Source organism: Myotis lucifugus, unplaced genomic scaffold (genome assembly GCF_000147115.1).
Source record: "Myotis lucifugus unplaced genomic scaffold, Myoluc2.0 scaffold_20, whole genome shotgun sequence".
NCBI classification, from domain to species: Eukaryota; Metazoa; Chordata; class Mammalia; order Chiroptera; family Vespertilionidae; genus Myotis; species Myotis lucifugus.
In genome coordinates this window covers 2,918,480-2,942,342 of record NW_005871068.1, presented here as the reverse complement: position 1 = coordinate 2,942,342, position 23,863 = coordinate 2,918,480, and the positions used below count along the sequence as shown (strand labels likewise).

Sequence of the window (23,863 nt, the reverse complement as noted above, 5' to 3'; positions counted from 1 at the left end):
GATCGCATTTTTTAAATCCTCACTCAAGATATGTTTTATCGATTTTAGAGAGAGGAAGAGAGAGAGAGAGAGATTGAGAACATCGATTGCTTGCCTCCTGTACCCGCCCAGACCAGGGATCAAACCTGCAACCTAGGTATGTGTCCTGCCCGGAAATCAAACGTGCACCCTTTTGGTGTATGGGACAATGCTCCAGCCAACGGAGCCTCCCATCCAGGGCTAACATTTTTGTTTTTAAAACATGTCACATACACTTAAAACTTGTAAATTTACTGTGTGTTCATATTACCTTAAAGGAAAAAAAAAGCTCATCTTAAGAAGCAGTCAGGGTAATCTGACCACTGCAGGAAGACTCTAATTAGGGTGTACTGGTAAGCAGGGACTGTACCCACAAAGACATTTTCCCCTGACGTGTAGTAAAGCTCCGGAAAGCTGCCTTTGCCAACAAAAAAGATATTCTGCATAGGCTAACGAATAGTATTTATTGTGCTATTTGTTTTGAAGCACTTTTATGTAAATCCCCAACTACTCCATTCTAAGGCCGATAGTGGAGGTTATTACTATTCCCATTTGAGGGTTCAGAAGGAACCCGAGATCTCGAGAGGATAAAGATGTGGGAAGGATGAACTCTGCTAGAGCAGACTTGGTATTTCATGACTTCCTCCTCTTGATTGTGTGGCCGGATGTGTCAGGACTGGTCCTCAATCCAGAAAACAGAAGTATGCTGTGCACGTAGGCACGTGTACACGCACGTGAGTCACACTTGGGTTACTATGTACAGTGATCTAATAAAGGAATTGGAACTGATTATTCAAACCTTCTATACTTCAGGCCTCTTGATGCCTCTCCTCTCTCTCCCTTCTCTGTCTCTCCATTTGATCATTTTATTTCTAAATAGTAATTTTCACTGAAGGATGGGCTAGGGAAATAAAAAGCAAATGAAAGTCACATTAGTAGTGTGGAGAATAATTTTAATAAAAGCCACCGCGGAGAATGCAGTTGTAATTAGCACTGAAATGAAATTCTGATTGCTGCTGCATTTCAGCTTGCTTCCCTTTCCTGAGCCTTTGTTCCGTAGAAAACAGAGTTCGATTATGCAAAGCACCTAGCGAGACTGAGCTCCTTTTGTCTTGCTAAAGAAGCCATGTAGGTACCGCTTCGGTTACCCAGGCCAGCTAACAGCATTTAATGCACTTGCCTGTTTCAGTTTGCAGTGACGACCTTACCCACAAATTCAAAGGTTTTACCGTGATGAATGAAGCAGAGCGATACGAGGCTCTCAGACACTGTCGCTATGTGGATGAAGTCATCAGAGATGCTCCATGGACACTCACACCAGAGTTTTTGGAAAAACACAAGGTACTTACTCTCCCCTGTTCTCTAAGTAGCAGAATTAAGGCACCTGGCTCTGCAGCCAATACCCAGAAAGCCCAAAGACTCTACCAATTCCTAAAAGAGGGGACTTCAGGAACTTCCATTTGGTGTCACTTGATGGAGCCCCTCTCTCCTGCCCGATCCTGGGGACTGATAGCCTCTCACTTCTTCAGTGTGGGCTCTGGAGCTAGACCCCCAACAGGTCCAACTCCAGCCTCTATCCCTTCCTAACCTTGAGCAAAATATTGAACTCACCTAAACTGTAAAATGGGATGATATTAGTGCTTTCCTCCTGGGGCTGTTTTGAGGATCTAATGAGCTCATCTAAGTGAAACCCTTGGAACAGTGGCTGGCTCATAGCAAGAGCTCCAAAAATGTCATTATCGTCACCATCACCACTGTCATTATTTGTGCTTATAGATTCACAGGCAGCATTTTTCATGGAACAAATGAACACACATCTTATCCAGAAGGGCAGGGGTCAGCCGTTAGGGAAAGAACTTTATATCTATGATTTTGTGACCCTGAGACTCCTACTGATACAAGATTTGTATTAGTTGAAAACATGAAAAATTCGTTTGATTTGCATCAAATTATGTGCTTTGTATCTCCCTACCAGACCCACATTAGGAGCTATTCTTTCCTTTTATAAGCAGCACAAAAAAATAAGATTAAGCAGTTCTAAGAGTTTTCTTGTCTATTTTTAAATTCACCATGCAGAAGAGAATAGAGAACACTGATAAATGTGCATCGGTAATAGCAGAGGAGACAATGTCCCAGCAAGAATAAAAAGAAAAAGGAAGAACTACAATATAATTTACTTCCAGCAATCACTAACACATTTTTATTAAGCATCTATTGTATATTCAACTTGTGCTAGGCATTATGGAAGTACTCATGATGGTGATGATGGCTGCCACTTCCTGAATATTCACTATGTGTCCAGCCCTGTGCTAAGTCCTTTGCTCTTACACAAATTGTATTCAATTTCATGGCTACCCTGAGAAGTTGTTGTTGTTGTTGTTATTGTTATTATTATATATTGGACAGGAGGAGGAACTAAGTTTGAGTACTAAGAAGAAGAATAACTAACATTGAGTACTGTGTGCCAGTTATTATTTTTAAACACTTAAACAAGAGGGGTACTACTGGCATCTAGTGGGTACATGGTCGGGTGCTACTAAGCATCCTACAGTGCACAGGACAGACACCCCACTAAAAGAATGATTAGGTCAAAATGTCACTGGTACCGAGTTTGAGAAATCCTGATTTAATCTTTACCACCAATTTATAAGTTATATAGCTAGTAAGTGGTAGGGCAAGAATCACATCCATGCAAATTAAACTGCTATTCCAAACTACCTATCAAGGTGGACTGTAGGTGTGTTATAAAGGGCTTTGAAAGATAGGTAAGGAGGTTTTACTTGATGTAGGAGGAAACAGAACTAGTGAAGTCAGCAGGCACAAGGATGAGACAGAGAAAATTCTGTTTAAGGAAGATCCCCCAGGTGACAGAGGAATGACTTGGACAGGAGCCTGTAGTGAGGAAAGTCAGGTACAAATTGATATCAATAATCAGGTGACCCGGCCCTGGATTAGTGTAGTAGCAACAGAGAGGAAGTGAGGCCACTTCTGAAGGTGTTTGGGGCCTAGGTGAACTGGAAAAATGGAGGTGCCCTTAGAAGGGGGCACCAGTTTTCAGGATGAATGAAATTCCAGGTAGATGGGTTTTAAAGAGACAGCGAGGGGTAGTAAAAGAGAAAAGAGTGACTTTGGGCAAATCTGATAAATTTTCCAGATTCAGCAGCGTTATGTCCCAACTGAAATAATAATATGCGCCCTACTTACCTCACAAGGTGGTTATGAAAAATCAAATGAGAAAAGAGATAAAATTCATTCATCAGACTAAATTCATTTCCATAATACCGTATAAGATGGCACTTAAGTGTGAGTGCCTATTGCCATCAATGGGACAGGAAATGGAGACTTGGGTTCCTCATCATAGCAGCAGGGACTCAAGTGTGAAGAATGAATGAATTCTCTAAAGGACAAAGTTTAGAGGCAGAAAAACAAGAGGCCAAGAAAACCTACTGTCAGCGGTAGGAGAAAGGGGGACCAGCAAAGGAGAGAAACCAATCTAGTTCCCATTCTCTCACAGACATGGAGACGGTTGGAAATACCTTTCAGTCCAGGATTCCAAGCCACATTATAAACTGCTTATTTCAACTGCTTTATTCCAGCTGCTTTATTTCAAAAAGGCATTTTCAAATTGCAGACATGCACATCCATCCCAGTGGTGACATCACTCTTCTCTCTCTAACAGATTGACTTTGTGGCCCATGATGACATTCCGTACTCATCTGCTGGCTCAGATGATGTTTACAAGCACATAAAGGAAGCAGGTGAGGAGTTCTGGGCTCCCCTGTCTACTGTGGCACAATAATCAGGTTTAGTGCGGCATCTGCCCTAGGTCTCCAGTATTGACATACCAGTTGGAATTTCAGAGGTCTCCCAAGTAGCCTTTTCAAGCCTCTGTTCACATGTGCTAAATGGTGCAGACCCCAATTAGGTATTTATATAGGGATTAACCCAGCCGTGGGCAAACTACGGCCCGCGAGCCGGATCCGGCCCGTTTGAAATGAATAAAACTAAAAAAAAAAAAAAAAAAAAAGACCGTACCCTTTTATGTAATGATGTTTACTTTGAATTTATATTAGTTCACACAAACACTCCATCCATGCTTTTGTTCCGGCCCTCCGGTCCAGTTTAAGAACCCATTGTGGCCCTCGAGTCAAAAAGTTTGCCCACCCCTGGATTAACCTGAGCCCCAAAGTACTCAACTTCTGGTTTAAGGCTTCATCAGACCAAACTCACAGGACCCTGTGGTTTAAAGGGCAATCATTTTCCTCATTCACAATGAAGTCCTCACAATGAAATTATTTTACACTCCCAAGAAAGTTCCTTCCAGAAGATGACAGATAACTGGCTAATTAACAATCTGGACTCATTGTCTGCCACGTCCAGTCCTGCCGTATATCATCTTGTCACATGACAATAATATCCTCAGAGTACCACATGCAGAGGACAGAAAGCATGGATAAGTTTTTGTAGATTCCAGTAAAATATAGGATGTCTCAAAAAAGTTGTATACACACACTTTGAATAATTATAAAAGCATTAGTTAAGAATGGGAGGCCTGATGTTTTCAAATCCTGATCTTGTTTGTAAGTTCTAAGAAAGGAAACCCCATACACGTCGGACTTGCAAGGGTGCTGTGGAACATGTCTGGGAGGGGGAGGAACTGACTGGGGCATCAGTTACATCAGTTTAAGTCTTTGTAAGATCTGAGTTGTGAGCCAGTTGCTCCTTTTCTAACACTGCTCTGAAGGACCCAATAGAGACCCTTGCTTGTCAACTGGGAATGTGCCTACAGATCCCTGCAGGGTCCTTTCAAAGTGCAGGTTTGGATTCAATGGGCCTGGTGGGACCCAAGATCCCCATTTCCAATGAGCCCCCAGGTTGTTAGAAGCTGTAGGTCTATAGATCTCACCTAGAGTATCGAGAATCCAGACCTGGGATTCTGGTTCACCCCGGATCACCCCCAGGATTAATGGAACCAACATATCCCAGGGTGACAGTTCCTCAGCTACTGTCCAGAGTAGGGACAAGCACTCAGTGGTGGTTTTCCTTCTGAGTGGATGACGCTAGTGAGCTAAGAAAAGTTGCTTTCCTGATTTTAGGGAGTCAAACCTCAACTCTAGCTGTTTAGGTGTAGGAACAGCTCCAACGTTTTTCTAACTCTATGCTATTCAGCACCGTATTGCTGCATTAGAAATTACCCCCCCCCCCAGTTTAGTGACTTAAAAGAGCGGAGGGTTTGGCTGGGTGTCTCAAACGACTGTTGTCAGATGTTGGCTGGGGCTGCAGTTATCTAAAGGCCCAACTGTTGCTGGCAACAGGTGCTGGCTGCCCACAGGGAGTTCAGTTGGGCTTGACCTTGGAGCACCTACACATGGCCCTTCTGGGTCGTATGGGCTTCTCAGAGCATGGTGGCTGGGTTCTAAGAGTGTGCGTCCTAAGAGGAGGCATCCGGAGGGCTTGCCATCTTGATAGAAGCCGCCAACTTTTTCTGCCCTAGCCCTGGAAGTCACCTGGTGTCATTTATACCAGCGGTCACCAACCTTTTGGACCTCACGGACCACCAGTGGTCCACGGACCACCAGTTGGCGACTGCTGATTGATACTACAGTCAGTTTGTTATAAGCAAGTCACTAAGGCCAGCCCAGATTTCAGGGGATGAGAACTGTGCTCATGTTTAATTCACCACAATTCTCATCTCCAAATTGAATAGTCAGATGGTATTTTACTTGCCCTGGGAGCACAGGCATAAGCCTATATGTGACTTTTCATATGCACAGGGACCCATTCTTGTGATCCACTGATCTGCTCTGTTGAGTCCTCACCAATGAAGACCCACAGCAGAGATCTGTTTAGGGTCCACGTAGAGGAGGCCAGCGTATTCATTGTGGGAGAAAGATGCTCAGAAATGGCCTAAGCCTCCACATTTGGCTTTTATACTTGAGGTATACTTTGCATGTCAGAAATCACGTTAAATGAAGCCAGAGGTATCAAGGGCATGAATTAAAGTTTACAGTACTCTACTCTGCTTATCAGAGCTACGTGTCAAAATCCTGCTGCAAAGCTGGATTAAAAGATGGGGCTTAAATGAAGTAGACTGTAAGGTCCACATCATCATCATTCTAATATTGCCTACTACTGTTGAAAGTTCCCTTCATTAACATGTGCTTTGCTGCTTCTTAAAATAGCTCCATAACCAAATGCTGCAATTCTGAAAAGCATGATAAAAAAGGTTCTCTGATCATACTCATTACTGAATATTTTTAGCAGAGCAATAATTAGGATGTGGAGGAAGCCGGGTGCCTCATTATAGCAGCAGAGGGCTTGGCTTCTTTCAGAGACCTACCTCCCAACCAGACAAAGCAAATCTCTCCCCAAAGCCAACTTTTAGTTACTCAGCCACAGAGGCCTCACCCTGTGGCTTCAAAGAAAGAGTGAGCTCATGTCACCAGTGTCGAAGTGATCTGTTAAAGTCCATGAATAGCCAGAGAATCCTCTTAACATTTCAGCAGGCAGGGGTAGAGTGAAATAGCTGTCTGCTGAAAGGTGGCACATACTTCTTTCTCACCAGAAGGCTCCCTGCTGCTCCCACCAAGGTGTTATTTCAGGTCCCCCCTTTCCTGCTTTGGGACAGCTCAGAGTTTCCCCACCCACCAAAGCACCCTGCACAGCTGGGTCACTTGAGAGTTGTTTATACCCACGCATTTAGATGTTTGCATCCTCTGCCTTCCATTTGGTTTTCTGGAGTCCTCCTTTTTAGAAGGAGATAAAGGACGTTTTTGATCTAGTGGGAACCCCAACTCTGTCTTCTGAGCTACAGAATATTAGAAACCGGATGTGTTGTCTTTAACATCAGCAGTGCCATCCTGATGCTCATACTGCCAATATGCAGATGATCTTCAAAGAAAGCTCCGAAGGGACACCCTGGGAGGGGCCAGAAGACTAGAAAATTTACCCCTCCTCGCCTTGATAGATTCAGAGAAAACTGGATTTGGAAAGGCATTTAGGGATCAATATTCATCTAGCCACTCATTCACCAAATGTCCCTATAAGTGCTCAACTGTCACCTGGTGCTGAGACTATAGAAGAGAATGAGACACGAGCAGTTCCTTTCCCCATGTAGCTTATAGTCAAGTCGGGAAGGCAGTTATTGAACAAGTTGTTTTATAAAGACCTTGGAATAACTGAAGGAGAAGAGCAGTTAGTTGGACCTTGGTAGGGAAATAACGAACAGGAAGATCCAGTCAGAGGTTGAGAGATTTCCTTGAGGAAGTGACGCTAAAGGTGAAACGCAATGGATGACCAAGAGTTAACCAGGTGGAGTGTGTTTGTGGCAGAGTAAAGAGAGGGGGCCAGCCCTTTCAGGACACTGAAGTTCAGTGTGGCTGGACCAAGGCAGGGCCAGACTGTTGCCCAGTGCCATGGACTACAATTAAAATGGTACCCCCTGCCCCTGTGTATCACAGGGACTTGGCTTAGGGAGTAAAGGAGGTGGAGAGCATCTGAGGTGAGACTGGAGAAAAGCACAGGGAAGAGATAACGCAAGCTGCTGTAGGGCCAGATTAAGGATTTGAATATAAATACAGAGGACAGTAGCCTGGCCAGCATGGCTCAGTGGTTGAGCATCAACCTATGAACCAGGAGGTCATGGTTTGATTCCTGGTCAGGGCACATGCCCAGGTTGCAGGCTTGATCCCTAGTGTGGGGCATACAGGAGGCAGCCGATCAATGATTCTCTCTCATCATTGATGTTTCTATCTCTCCCTCTCCCTTCCTCTCTGAAATCAATAAAAATATATTAAATACAGAGGACAGTAGAAAGCCAGTGAAGGCTGTTGGGTAGGCATATGACTTGCATTTTGAAAGACTGCCCTGCGATCTTGCTATAGGGAGAGTTAACTGAGAGGACCAAAAAAATGGCATCACTAAAGAGTGGTATTGAGGCTCTTGCTGTAATCTTTGCAAAAGATGGCATTAGATTGGTTTAGAATTGGATAATGGAGACAATTGCATCAGTTGGGGAGATATTTACGAAGTAGATTGGTGATTAGAAGGAAATTGGGTATAAGGAGTGAGGGAGAGGGAAGTGGCATGGATGAGCCCAAGGTCATCTTATCTAGCCACCTCATTTCTCAGCTTTGGAGACTGAGGTTAAGTAACTTGCCTTCTGAGGCTTGAGAAACTTGCCCAAATCTACAAACCAAAAAGCCAGCATCATGGTCCCTAGACTCTTTCCATCATGCCGTCCCATGGCTGATGTCTCTGATTGAGTAGCCATAATCATACCAGGTAGAAAGATCTCAATTGCCAACACAGCATTTCAGTTGACACCTGTAAGCACAAACCAGCTTCTTGTCTTTGATAACATTTGTGACCTCTTTTTAGCCCTGTATTGGTATACCCATATATATCTGAGGACTTTAAGGAAGTTCTATTGTAATTTGGCATCCTCTGCTTTTTTTTTTTTACTCAGTCCCACGTATTCTAAATGAAAGGGCCTTTGAGTGGGGATATCACCATCCAGAGTAGAACAGTCTTAGGGAGATAAAATCATCTAGCACCCCACAAACATGTTTTTAGATCAGAGAAAACAAAAATAAAACACTCTTTCTTCTTTTCCTTCAGTATAACATGACACAGACTTCCTTGGGGAAGAAGGGGAGTTGCCATGATCTGACTAATTGATTCAGTTTTATTCTCTCTTCATTTACTCATTTAATTTGCATTTCTTGAGCACCTTCCATGTGCTAGACCAGTGGTTCTCAACCTTCCTAATACCATGACTCTTTAATACAGTTCCTCATGTTGTGGTGACCCCCAATTTCATTGTTACAAATTGAACATAATTAAAGCATAGTGATTAATCACAAAAACAATATGTAATTACATATGTGTTTTCCGATGGTCTTAGGCGACCCCTGTGAAAGGGTTGTTCGACCCCCAAAGGGGTCGCGACCCACCGGTTGAGAACCGCTGTGCTAGACACAGGGGCACTGATCTTGGTGCTGGGGATGCAAAGACAGTCAAGGCATAATCTGTGCTTTCAGAATGTTCTCTTTCTACAAGAAGACAGACATTGAAAATACTTTTGTTAGTGGAAGATGCGCTATGCAGTCGCAGGGGGCACCATTCTCATTGCATGTCGTAAATGTTGAGGATTCTGCCCAGGGGTGTCAGTAAAGACTTCCCAGAGGCATAACCTGGCCACTGGATGTGGCAGGATGAGGAGGAATGCTGTGGCTGATGTGAGCAGGGAAGGAGGATTCAAGGCGGAAAGGAAGGGCTGGGCATGAGCAAATGCTAGGAGCTGGGTGAGTGCATGGTGCATCCAGGTCCAGGATGATGAACACTCAGTGTTAATGGGAGAACAGGAGCATGCAGAACTGAGCCTTGGAAGAGTCAGCTTGGCCAGATGTGAAAACCTCCCTGACACAGCAGGAGCTGCAACTTTGCCCTGCAAAGGAGGATTAAAGAAGATGGGTCAACCAAGTCCCTCTTACTTTTTTCTCGTCATCTCCCCTTTCCTATCCGAACAGGAATGTTCGTTCCAACGCAGAGAACGGAAGGCATTTCAACATCAGATATCATCACCAGAATTGTCCGAGACTATGATGTGTATGCCCGTCGCAACCTCCAGAGAGGGTACACAGCAAAGGAACTAAATGTCAGCTTCATAAATGTAAGTGTGCCACTTCGTGCCCTCTGAAGACCACCAAATCACACCACTGTCGCCGTTTATTGAGCACTTACTATATGCCATGCCGTGTTCTTGGTGTTTTACATTTATGGTCTCATTCAATCCACATAACAACCCAAGGATGTATTATCATCCGCATGTTACAGATGGAGAAACCACTGTTCAAAGGGGTAACATAAGTCAACCAAGGCACACAGGTAGTGAGCTCCACATCTTATAAAGGAACTACCTCACTTCCCTCCCCTCCCCTTAATATTCCTCTTTAGAGTTCTCAGACCTGGCCAACGGTTTCTGGGAGATCTGCTCTCATGAAAAGCAAGAGTTTTCTTCTGGCCCTAGCCGGTTTGGCTCAAAGGATAGAGGGTGGGCCCTTGGACTGAAGGGTCCCGGGTTCGATTCTGATCAAGGGCATGTACCTCAGTTGCAGGCTCGATCCCCAGCCCCGGTTGGGGGCCAGGCAGAAGGCAATCAATTGCTGTGTCTCTCTCACATCAATGTTTCTCTCTCTGTCTCTCCCCCTCCCTTCACTCTCTCTAAAAATCGATGGAAAAATATCCCCGGGTGAGGATTAACAACAACAACAAAAATAGTTCTCTTCTGCTCAGAGGGAAGGAAGGAGGGCAGAGGGGATGGAAAGCTAAACCCAGAGAAAACGCTTTCTTGTTCTAACATTTTTAAATTTTCATTTTATTAAGACCTCACAGATGCTCACCAGACACCTTAAAAACAGTTTTTTCTTGTCCAGAGAAATTACAGCTGCTTAAATAAAGCCTAAAGTCTTTGGCTTCCTTGGGTATTTCTGCCATATTGTTCCCACAGAGCTGCTGTTAGCTTAATCATAGAGTAGCTGTTAAAACAATCTTTAAAACAAGCAAAACAAACTGTTAAAAAGCAAAGAGGGCAGCCCAGTTGCTGGAGGTGATGGTAGCGAGTCTGGACAACTGTATTTGCCTAGACTCCCAGGAGCCCAGGTAGTTGATTAAAACAAGAACTCCCATCCATCCAGAATTTCAACCCCCCAAAATACTGTATTTTCAAAGAGGGATTTTTCTATAAAACTAGATGCTTAGAATTACGGGCAGCCATAATTAGTCAGCAGCTTACACAGATTGGTCACTGCTCCCTTCCCAATGAGGAAGGGCTCATTAATTGTAAATCAGGGATTATTAGTTGTCCCCACGAGACGGGGGCGGGGGCGGGAGGGGGGTGTTGGTGGTCCAGGCTCTGTGGCTTCATGCAAGCCGGGCAACAAAGTGGAAAATGTCAGCTTCAAGTGGCACCAGAATACGTGGCTGAAAAGAATTCAGTCAACGCGATTATTTGGTGTCTCATAGAGAATTAAGCCCCGGTTATTTAAAGACATTAAACCGATCTTTTAAACTGAATTCAGTCAACCATCCAAGCATGTCGAGCCATTTCCAAAAGTTCTCGCTCACGCTCTTTAAGCGGCCTGTGGCTAAGCCCCTGAGCTCAGGGAGCTGTGCAGTCGGCATGGATGCTCTCATGCCCTTTCTGTGACAACAAACCTGGCTGCAGCCTGGAGAGAGAGTCAAATGTGTTGGAGGGGCGTGTAGATGAGTCACAGGACCCCAGAGGTGGCCGGAACCTGCCGAGGGTCAGTCACCCTGTCCAAGTCCCTCCATGTAGGAATGAGGAAAGCTGAGCTCAGAGGGTACCTGGCCAAGGCCCCTCAGCAAAGTAGAGGTGGAGGTGCAGCAGCCTCCCAGCCTTGTGACTCCCGATCCAGTGCTCATTCTACTGCTCTGTGCTGCCCCTGAGAGCCATTATAATAACCATATAGTAAAAATAGCTGAGTGGCCCAGCTGACATGGCTCAGTGGTTGAGCGTCAACTTATGAACCAGGAGGTCATGGTTCGATTCCAGGTCAGGGCACATGACCAGGTTTTGGGCTCGATCCCCAGTGTGGGGTGTGCAGGAGGCAGCCAATCAATGATTCTCTCTCATCACTGATATTTCTGTTCCTCTCTTCCTCTCCCTTCCTTCCTGAAAAAATATATATATTGCAAGTATATATATTTATTTATTTTAAAAAAAGCTGAGTGGCAGCACATATAGCTCACACCCCACCCTGAGGCTGTCGTGAAATTTGGAAAGTCTAAATCAGGGAATCCTGATCCAGTTTTGCAATCGTCCAGGTGCCTTGAGAAAATCTGAAATCTGAAATGAACTGCAGTCCCGTGTAGTGAAGAAAAATGATAAAGCTTATTACCTATTTAGGAGAAAATGTATGATGATTTCATGGAGGGGAGGACCCTCTGTCTCATGTTATTTTCATGGTTTTCATACCACTGTCATCAGGTAACAGGATTAAATGCCTAGGCCACTTAGTAGCAATGAAACAGACAACACACACTGAGCTTTTACTAAATGCCAGGCTGTGCCAAAGCACATTCTTGCATTAGTTTATCTAATTGTTGCCGAGACCCTCTAGGGTAGGGATAATGATCCCATTTCACAGATGAGGAAACTGAGGCTTAGAGGTGCCATGTGACTTGCCTAACATACAATGCTTTCCAGGCATACAGATATTAGCACTGTTGCATAAAAGCTATAAGAAAAACAAAGCCCCGGTCAAAAGAAGCTATCAGGATAAGAGATTTCTTCACCACCAAGGAAAGCAATGCAGTTCAATTAGCTTCATGGAAAATACCGTTACAATGAAAAGTTTAGCATAACACGTGGATGCTAAGGCCCAGCAAATGACCCACTTTTTCAACCCATATTGGTTTTAACAATGTCTCAGTGAAACAGAAGATTCAGGAAGCCTCTGAGGGGCCATTCTATGTACATTTATCCTTTTGGCTAAGTCCCAGCAGAATTGGGCGGGGGGTGTATTTGCCCAATATCTACCCATAATAAAGAGCAAATATATATATTTTTGGTTATTCTCATATAATCGAATTCAACTAAGACATTTACAAAAAAGAGACTGTTAAAACCAGTTGTACTTCACTTGTACATATCCAACAAGACTAATGATAAATGCCTTTTCTTTTTCTTTCTTTTTTTTCAATCCTCAACTGAGGATATTTTTCCATTGATTTTTAGAGAGAGGGAAAGACAGAGAGAAATATCCATGTGAGAGAAACACATTGATTGGTTGCCTCTTGCATGTGCCCCCACCAGGGCCTGGGCCAGGGAGGAGCCTGCAACCAAGGTACATGCCCTTGACTGGAATCTAACCCGGGACCCTTCAGTCTTCAGGCCAACGCTCTATCCACTGAACCAAACTGGCCAGGGTGACAAGTGACTTTTCTAATAAGAGATGTGCCTTCCCATCAATCCAGTTCTTGGGAAATAGTAACATCCTGACTCTTCAGATTAAGAACTCAAATTGAAAGAAAATAAAACCATTAATGTGAATGACTGACCTCTCTCATGCCCTCTCCGATAAATCCATTTTTCCCCTCCTCTACTTTTTGACCAGGAGAAGAAATACCGCTTTCAAAACCAGGTAGACAAGATGAAAGAAAAGGTTAAGAATGTGGAGGAAAGATCGAAGGAATTTGTTAACAGAGTGGAAGAAAAGAGTCATGATCTAATTCAAAAGTGGGAAGAGAAGTCAAGGGAATTCATTGGCAACTTCTTAGAACTGTTTGGGCCAGATGGAGCATGGGTATGTAATTATTTCATTTGGCCCCATGATGACGGGTATTTTCAGTGTATCTTCTTTTTCACGTAACTATCAAGGGTGTCCCTTATCTCAGTCCAATATGTGGTCTCCACTTTGGGCATCAGTCAGCCTGAGTGACTTCAAGTTCATGTCACTTCCCTATTTAGTTCCTGCTTTACCCAATATAGTACCCAATAGTACCCAAAGCCAGCTCTTGTCCAGAGCTTAAAGCCATTTGGTAGTCATTGAATGTAATTACTGCAGAGGTTGGTTCTGTAGCTCATCTCAGGTTCTCAGTGGGAGATGATACAAAGCTTGACGATAAAGGTGAACTGAGTCAGTGGCATTATGGAACTTGTAAGACAAGGCTAACTGGCTCTTGGATCTACCAGGGGAGGAGGGTGCAAATGAAACAGCTGCCTTGGTCAGATTTTGTTACCAGAAACTCTCCTCTTTCATTGGTTGGAAGAGAGAGAAGAGGTAGGATTTGACCCTGCGTGTATACCCATCATGCCCTGATTTCCCTGTTTCTTCTTTTTTCCCGTCCTGTTTTTTCCATAGCATGTATATGTTGGCACAAAAGTCTTTGACGCCACAATCTGAATCTTAAAACAGAAACTGTCAAGGGTCTCTTGCCTAAATTCTATAGAAAATTCTAAATGAAATATATGAGAAGGGAAAAGAAAATTCTGGAAACCACCTTGAACTCCCTTGGTATTTTCTATTGTATGTGCATTTCCAGAGTAAATAACCAACATTGTCAGCAGAGTTAATGAGGGTTCTTTGAAAGAGATACTTTTACAGCTAACTTCCTTTTAAAACAAAAATAAATGATTCCATTTAATTTCCCTGATTTTAAGTAGCCTAGATTTCCTATTATGACATGAGAAGTCTCTAACAAAATCCACTTCGCTTTAATTATTTTATTGATGGGTTGTCACTCCTGCCTCTCTGCTCATTTGAGCTGGTTCATTAGAGGATTATCTAAAAGTAAAACACTCAATTAGTAATAGAAAAAGAACAACGTTTGAGAAATGGGAAGAGACACTTTGCTGAAAGCCTAGTGGTTTCTAAGTGATTATAGAGGGGGGATATCGCAGGCCAACCATGTCCTGTTGGCTGAGTCTGCAAGGGGCTGCTTTAATCCTCGTTGACGGCTAGAAAGAGATGGCAAGAGTGGAGGAGCCAGGGGCCGGGTTCCTTTTCCTTCTCCCTCGGGCATGTTAACATTTTCGCTCAGGTCAGTTGAATTCATGGGACAGTATGAATGTCCTTGTGTGTGCACAGTACTGGGGACCAACATGAGGACAATGTGCAGACCCTCTTCTATGGTGTTCGTGGTCTCTATAACATAAAGTCTGAAGTTCCCCATTAATCTGGTGTGTAATTTAATGGTTCTCAGTTTCACAACTAATCTTCAAATGCTGAAGAAACAGCTAGTGGTTTGTTAATGAAACCATGTAGGTATTCATATGCTTATAGGGACTCAGAAATGTGTCTGCTGAGAAACTCTGATGTTGTAACTCAAGGGGGTGGGTGTTTTCTCCATATGGAGTGAGCAAAGGCAGGGAAGGAATATCATTTCATAGAAACTGTGTAGACCCTAGTCGTTTCAGGCTCCCAATGAAGGTGAATAGTAGCTGGAATTGTTCTGGGGCAGGGGGTCTGGTGACAGCGAGCTGAGGTGATTTTTAAGAAATGAAACCCAGCTTAGAGACGGGAGGTTTTTCTTTTTAACACTTGCTATTAGTGTCAAAACTGTTATTAACATTAATTTACTGTATCAGCCAGACTTAGACATTACTTTTTTTCTGTTGACATTAAAAGTACAGGAATAGTTACAAGGATGTTAAACGCCAAGATAAGTAATTTGCTTTTCATGAATATGCTATTACTATAATAATTCTTTATTTGTGAATTTAGGACTGGAATTCATTTCTTAAAATAGAGGACCCGCATTATCTGAAAATACAGTACTGATACAAATAACCCAAACTTGAAAAGGCAGAAAATAGAAGGATTTAAGTTACAAAATTCATAGAGCCTTCTGGAATTTGCAAAGGATATGGCATGGCTCAAATCTTCCATATCTACATCGATCTATATTACTCTATATGATCAATATATACAAATAGATATAGTTCTGGATACAAAGCTTGGTTCCAACTTGATCTTTGATGGATCAAATTTAGCAGGCAGACATGGTTTGATTGGCCCTCACAGACTAATCCTGGTATATTTGGGGAGGACAATCACAAGAATATGAATACCAGGAGGTGGTGGGGCCATCTTGGCAGATGGCTACCCCAATTGCATTTGAGGATTTGAGCAAGCAATCAGCTTCTCAATCACTAGAATAGACTATCTATTCCCATTTATTCAGTCTCATTGGTGGATTATCAGAGCCAAAGATATCATTTTTCAATCTCATCACCTACCACCCTATTTATTTAAGTATAGTCATGCACCACATAAAGATGTTTCAGTCAAAGTTGGACCACATATATGATGTTGGTCTCATAAGATTATAATGGAGCTGAAAAATTCCTATCACCTAGTGATGTCATAGCCATCTATATATATAAAAACCTAAGCGACCAAACAACCGAACGACCAGTCACAATGACATGCACTGACCACCAGGGGGGCATATGCTCAATGCAGGAGCTGCCCCTGGTGGTCAGTGTGCTCTTACGGCCAACCTCCTGAGGCCAGCCAACCTCTCACAGTCCCTCCCCCGAGCCAGCAGGCCCCAATTGGACCCCATTGGGACTGGGTGAGATGGCCCAGATTGGCCCCGATCACTGGCCAGGCTGAGGGACCTCACCTATGCACGAATTTGTGTACCAGGCTTCTAGTTGTAGTATAACACACTACTCATGATTTTGTGGCAATGCTAGTATAAACAAACCTACGGTGCTGCCAGTCCCATTAAAGCATAGCACATACAATTAAGTACAGTACATCATACTTGACAGGACTATGTTACTGGTTTATATATTTGCTATACTATATTTTTGTCAGTAGTTTATAGTTGTTCTATTTATAAAATTTGTTATAGACATATGCTGTGTTACACCAGCAGCAGCTTCATACATCTCATGTCTACTGGGTCTCTTGATTACATTATTTCCTCTTGAACTCGATTTACTCTGGTGTTTTGTCGTAACATGCTGTACAGGCCTGTAGCCTAGGAGTAATAGGCTATACCAGGGGTGGGGAATGTCCAGCCCGTGGGCCGTATAAGGCCTGAGAAATCATTTGGCCTGGCCCTGCCAAGGCATTAGGGGTGAGTTAATTAAATGTTTGACCAAATAGAGCAGGCTCATTTTTAAGTTGACAATTTTGTATGGCCTGCAGATGATGTTATAAATATCCAAATGGCCCTTGGCAGAAAAACGGTTCCCCACCCCTGGGCTATCCCATAGGGCCTAGGTGTAGTAGGCTACACCATCTAGGTTTGTGTAAGTGCACTCTATGATATCTACACAATGATGAAATTGCCTATGACATTTCTCAGAATGCATCCTTGTCGTTAAGTGATACATGACTGTATGTGACCGATTCTTGTAACCTCTTGACATTCTCAAAAGACAGCCTGTAACCCAAGCAGAGCGACAAAGCGAGGGGGTGTCTCTTTGAAAGACACTATCAAGGGAGGGGCTTTAAAGAAGTTAAATTTTGAAGCTTTGTTGCCATGGTGGAGGCAACACCATTCACTTCTGAGGTATTAAGTGGCAAGCAGCCAGGACTGAGGTAGGCTGAATCAGCTTTCACAGTTAGGTTTTGCTGTAGGGCCTTCCTAGTGAAAGCTGTTTTTTGTTTGAAGTATCTGAATCCAGAGCAGACACATTCTATTTAAACATTAGCGCCCCAACCACATGTGCTGTTTTTTTAAAAAACATGTGTTATTTTGAATGATCTGCCACTATATTTCTTCATTGACTGAACACAGAGAATCATTTCTGGTTTGAAGTGAAAGTGGGTCTATTCTATTTTACCATGTGAATGTAGACCCTTTCCTTGGAGCACCAGGAGACAATGACCTTAAGCCAAGTGCAAATTTCTAGTTCATCCTGGACCACAAACTCCCTCTGCCTCAATTTAATCAGTCGGCCAACCAAACAGGCCTTTGCCATCTGACATATGAGATTACCTTTAAAAAAAGAAAAGGCTGACGTTGTGTTTTAAAACAGATTTATATGATGGGAGGTCCATTGGTGGTTGCTAGATGCAGGGGGTGGAGGGGTGGGTAAAATGAGTGAAGGGAATCAAAGGTACAAATTTCCACTTATAAAATAAGTAAGCCTTGGGGATGCAATGTACAGCATGGTGACTGTATGTAATACTGTACTGCATACTTAAAAGTTGCTAAGAGAGTAGATCATAAAAGCTCTCATCACAAAATTGTGTAACTATGTGTGGTGATGGATGTTAACTAGTCTTATTGTGGTGATCATTTCACAATATATACAAATATTGAATCATGTTATACACCCGAAACTAAAATATGTCAATTATGCTTCAATTAAAAAAATAAATGTGAGCATAGACTTTTTTCTCTATTGTTTACTCCTGTATCCTTAAGACTGAGATTAATACCTGAACCATACATAGTGTGCTATCAGGAAATATTTGTTGAGAGAATGAATGCTCAATTTTCAGACTTTTCATGTCAGGAAAACCCTCCATAATACTTTGTAATAAACAAAATGTTTCTTTTCAACTTCTATCATGAAAATATACCATGCTAGCAAAACAAAAACAAAACCAAAAAACAAATCCATGTGTGTGTGTGTGTGTGTGTGTGTGTGTGGTGTGTGTATAGACATATATAATGGGATATTATTTGTATCTACCACATTTTTGTTTATCCATTCATTGATAGACTTCTGAATTGTGTCCACCTTTTGGCTATTGTGAATAGTACTGATATACACATGGATATACAAATATCTGCTTAAGTCCCTGCTTTCAATTAAGTGTAATTGCTATATCATATGGTAATTCTAGGTTTTTGTGTTGTTGTTTTTGTTTTGTTTTGTTTTAGGAACTGCCATGCTGTTTTCCACAGTGGCTGCACCATTTTACATTCTCACCATAATACACAGGGTTCTAATTTCCCTCTATCCTCACTAGTACTTGATTTTTAATATTTTTATAATAGGCATTCTAATGGCACTACTAATTTTTAAGACTGTTTTTATCTTCAGAAAAGAAATATACATTTTAGTTTGTGGATTTGAATTAGATACCCCATTTGAGTCTTTTTGACAGTGGTTTTCAAAATTGTCTTCCAACAAATGCATAAGTAAAACATGAATAATCATGGGAAGCTTCTTACTATGTAAGTGGCTGATTACATAGCACTGATCATGACAAGGGGCTCACTTCCTGGCTGGGTAGCCTTGAGTAAGTTCCTTTGCCTCTCAGTCACCTACCAGGGGTGTTGGGAGGATGAAATTATTTTTAAAAAATATTTTTATTGATTTCAGAGAGGAAGGGAGAGGGAGAGAGAGAGAGAGAGAGAGAGAGAGAGAGAGAGAGAGAGAGAGAAACATCAATGATGAGAATCACTGATTGGCTGCCTCCTGCACGCCCCACACTGGGGATCAAGCCCGCAACCCGGGCATGTGCAACCCTGGCGTGTGCCCTGACTGGGAATTGAACCATGACTTCCTGGTTCACAGGTCGACGCTTAACCACTGAGCCACACAGGCCAGGCAGGAATAAGTTGTTTTATACATACAGCCCTTTGACAGTGCCTGGCAGGCAGGTATCAGATACTGTAAGCCTTAGTTGTTTATCCACAACTGAAACTCTCTCCTTGAGTTCTGTTGCTTCCCAGAGGTCCAAACCAGATAGGATAACCAGGATATTTTTTGCTTCTTTTTGGGCAGATATGTCAGAATATATCTGAAATACTGAAATCTTTAAAGACATCTGTGATGACATTTAGTGCCTCGGTGGGTGTTAAGAACTTCTTAAAAGGGAAAACTTTGTAGGAGGGGAAAAATACTTTCATATGGACAGGACTATAAATGGTATTATTTTCTTGGGAGAAATCTTTATAAATGGAAACCTCTTGATACAGTAAAAGACTGAATTAAAATACCTTTTCTCTTTGAAAATTTCATGCCAGGTCTTCATTATTTGTTATATTTCTAAAGTGCTTTTCTTCCCAGGAAGCTCATTACAAACTGTCTCCTGACCTGATTCAGTTCAGCTTCTTTGTAGGGGAACCACCCTTCAAAAGGCACCAGTAACAGATCAGAGAGCTTGCAAATCGAGACCCAGAGTTCTTTTGCAAGGATATCACATTTTATGAAGTGCGACACCATTGTTTATCATTAAGGATTCAAGTGATTTCATCCCCTTAGGCAGAATATTCTCAGTTATGAGCTTAAGTCAAACCGTAATAGACAAGTCATAGATTTCCTTAGAAAGTGGGCTTCTAATGGAAATGCTGATAATCCATTAACAGCAGGAGGGCTAATGGCTGCCACTAAAAATACACTTAAAGATTACAGTAATAAAAACACATATTTTAAAGTGCATGCTAGAAGTTCAAGGATTTTTTTTAAATGTTGCTGTTAATAATAGGCCACCCTCTCCTTTTGGTGTTTGATTTTTGTCTTATAAATGGGCATATAGCATTTTTTTTGTTTAATTTTGAGAGGAGTTGGGTCTTTTGGTGGAGTTACCAGTACCTTTAATGGAAGGTGAATAATTGGTGTATTTGTAGAATTGTGGAATTTTACATCTGGAAAGGATCTTAGCGATCATCAAGCATCTCTATTATATCTGCTAGAGGAGATTTGAGATTCTAAAAAGTAATGGGCTAGCCCTAGCTGGTTTGGCTCAGTGGATAGAGCATCGGCCTGTGGACTGAATGGTCCCAGGTTTGATTCCAGTCAGGTCACATACCCGGGTTGTAGGCTCGATCCCCAGTAGGAGGCGTGTTGGCAGTCAATTAATGACTCTCATCATTAATGTTTCTATCTCTCTCTCCCTCTCCCTTCCTCTCTGAAATCAATAAAAATATATAAAAATAAAAGGAAAATCAGTGTAGGGGGAACTGATGATGTACCTGAGGTCTTAACATTTTCTCATGTCATTATAGCATTGCCCTTCAGCCTAATCTTGCCTCTGTCTTTTCTATCTCTCCTTACAGTTATTGCTTTTTTTATGATGATAAAATATGTGTTCATTACAGAACTATTTGAAAATAAAGAATAAAAGGAGACTAAAATGCCTGTGACATTCAGCTGCCACAAATGTTGCTATAATCTATATATATAAAAGCCTAAGCAACCATTATGACCAGTCAACTGAACGACTGGTCAACCAGTCGCTATGATGCACACTGACCACCAGGGGACAGATGCTCGATGCAGGAGCTGCCCCCTGGTGGTCAGCGTGCTCCCACTGCCAACCTCCCACAGCCAGCCAACCTCCCGTGGTCCCTCCCCCTGGCCAGCCCCGATCAGCCCAATTGGGACTGGGCAAGAAGGGCCCCCTTCAGCCCCGATCGCCGGCCAAGTCGAGGGACGCCACCCATGCACGAATTCGTGCACCAGGCCTCTAGTTTTAAATACTGTCAAACTCCATTTTCTAGCAAGTTTTAATGATATATAAGGGAATTCTGTCTATAGTGGTCCTGTCCCGTTGGTCATTTCTGGTGACCTTTTTGCTTCTGTCTGGAGCATATTTGTTGAAGAGCTCCTTACGATTAGGAGCAATATTTAAGCACAGGCCCATTAGGCTATAATTTTAAATAAATGTACCAATTGAGAATAATTTAACAAAGAGATGAAAGTTACCTGCAGTCTCTCATCACCCAGAGTTGTTACCATTAATATTTTCAGGGTATTGCCCCAATCTTTTTCCCATCTACATGTATAGGGTGTAGTTCATATAGACAGGAAAAAGATTGGGGCAATACCACAAAAATATTAATGGTAATGAGATGCAAAAGTAGGTTTATAGTTGTGAGTATAGAAGACATAGTTTATTCTTATATTAATTATTAATTATTATATTATTTTCCATATGAACGTCTGCAAACTTACTTTTGCCACCCCCACCCCTGTTCATATAACCTTTTACAAAATTGGGATCATGCAGATCATGTTGTAAAATCATTTTTACTTTGTAACAGCTCATGAACATTTTCTCACATGATTAAATATTCTTTAAGGACTTGATTTTCATCAGCTGCTTAGTATAGCCTCTCAGTTGTGCAAGATTTCTCTCATCTATTTAGGGCGTTTTCAGTTTTGTATGTTATGACACTGCACTGAATATCCATGTATACAATAAACATTTACTTACATCCCTGATGATCTCTTCAGGAAAAAAGTATTTGCATCTATTTCCAAATTACCCCTCACAACGGTTCTATTTTACCCTTCCACTAGCAGTAACATGCATGTGGTCTTGTACTAAACTCTCACCAACACTAGCCATTACAAATGTTTAAAAATCTTAGGACAGTGACATCACCAAGATGACAACATAGTGGTTATTTATTTTGCTCCCCCCCCCACACACACACACAAGAAGAACTAACAACTATTTGTGGGCAAGACACCCCTGGGAGGAGCCTAGAACACATGGGTCAGGCTGAAGCATCCTCTGTACCAGAGACCCAGACAGATCACATTAGAAGGGGTAGAGGAGTGACTGTGTGCTAACCAACTGCCCCTCCCCCAGGCTGGCGCAGCACCACGCCAAGAGGTCTCCCTGAGCCTATGGTTCCTTCAGTGGGAAAAGAGATCCCAGGGTGGACATCCAGCTCCCCCATCACTGTAGTCACTTCTTGGGAGCCACCACTCCAGTCTCGCCCCACAGGGGGATCAGTAGTGCTTGCCCACAGAGAATCTCATGTTACAGAAAAGGGGGAGGGGTTTGAAACAATCAGCCCTCTGATATTGGCAGACCGAGGTCCTGCCTATAGCACCCAAGTAGGAGTCCAAGCCAGGATATTTGCTCATCTGCAGAGCCAAATCAGAGTATAGTGTGAACAGGCAACTCAGCAGGGTGTAGGGTGCTCCAAGTTGGATACTCAAAGGCTTTTATTACCCTGGAGCCTGGTCTGCCTCTTCCAGGCAAGGGACCTGAGTCATTCCTGGCCCGGCCTGATCAGAGTCTGGCCATAACACCTAGAAATCTGTGTAGCCCAGCAACACTGGACCAGAGTCCACCAGGTAGAACTGTTCTGGCTTCGGAGCTGGCTCTCCCACTGTGAGCAGGCAGGGAAACTGACTCATAGTTCTGCCTATTTCTGAACACAGCCTTCAGCCTGCCCAAGAGGGAACCTAATCAGACACACAGGAAGCTGCATAGCCCATCCAACAGCCCTGCCTACAGTGGCACTTCAACAGAGGGCACCGCCCACGTCTCTCCCTATCTACGCAACAAAACCCATGGCCCCATCTAGTCATGGAATTCAGTGCAGTCTTGCCTAGTTCAGGTAACCAACAAAAACCATGCAGGCCCTAGGGCCTGTCCTGCTGCCACATTTGCTGGATGAAATAAGTTAGAGAAAGATAAATACTGTATGATCTCACTTATTTGTGGAATCTAAAAGCAATAAAACAGAAACCGACCCATAAAGAAAGTTGCCTGGCCGGCGTGGCTCAGTGGTTGAGCTTCGACCTATGAACCAGGAGGTCACGGTTCAATTCCAGGTCAGGGCACATGCCCAGGTTGTGGGCTCGATCCCCAGTAGGGGGTGTGCAGGAGGCAGCCAATCAGTGAATCTCTCTCATCATTGATATGTCTATCTCTCTCTCCCTTCCTTCCTCTCTGAAATCAATAAAAAAATTAAAATTAAAAAGAAAACAAGCTAATGGTTGCCAGAGGGGAGGATGGGGGCGGGGGGAGTACAGTACACTCAAGGATGACTTAACTGTTATATGCTGAGAAAAATATGAATGAATGCCCTGGTATTAGACTCACTGGTATACATATCATCCTCCTTAGAGGGTTATTCTTGGGAGCCAAAACTGCTGCAATAGTAATGAGATGCAGACTGTTAGGTAGAAAGTGACCAGGGATAGAGATAAATCAGTATTACTCATATGAGAAGGTACATCTTTATACCATTAATTCCAAGGCAAAGTAATTCCACCATCCTTCTCTTAAAAAGAGGGCATTATAAATTGGGGCGGGGGGGCGGGTGGAAGAGGGAAGGGTTAAAGCTTTAAGGATTTATCAATGAGTTGGATGGGCTACAATGTCATCCAAGTCTCTAGGCTAGGTTTTGTTTGGCCTGAGTTTCTCAGGTGTGTCACTAGTGACTATTAGTTAGGTAATCTATCTATCTATATATATAGCTAATATGTAAAGTGTCCCCTTGGGAGTTCAACCAGGAGTTCGATCACTCGCTATGACATGTGCTGACCACCAGTGGGCAGTGTGGAATGAAGGAAGGTTTTGCTAGCAGCCGGAAGACCCTGATTGCCGGCCAGGCCTAGGGACCCTACACGTGCACGAAATTTCGTGCACTGGGCCTC

General features: G+C 42.9%; 1 protein-coding gene across 5 annotated transcripts in view; it reads left to right on the top strand.

Moving 5' to 3' along the window:
* The window catches only part of PCYT1B (phosphate cytidylyltransferase 1, choline, beta), a 79,879-nt gene that overhangs the window by 49,819 nt on the left and 6,197 nt on the right, over positions 1–23,863 (top strand). For 4 of the 5 annotated variants that reach the window (XM_006085642.3, XM_006085646.3, XM_006085644.3 and 1 more), the window contains 4 exons: positions 1,208–1,359; positions 3,698–3,776; positions 9,549–9,691; positions 13,158–13,346. In XM_006085642.3, coding sequence (XP_006085704.1) covers positions 1,208–1,359; positions 3,698–3,776; positions 9,549–9,691; positions 13,158–13,346 — 563 coding nt within the window. The remainder of the gene's footprint in view (positions 1–1,207; positions 1,360–3,697; positions 3,777–9,548; positions 9,692–13,157; positions 13,347–23,863) is intronic. The other variant, XM_006085645.3, reaches the window with a different exon arrangement.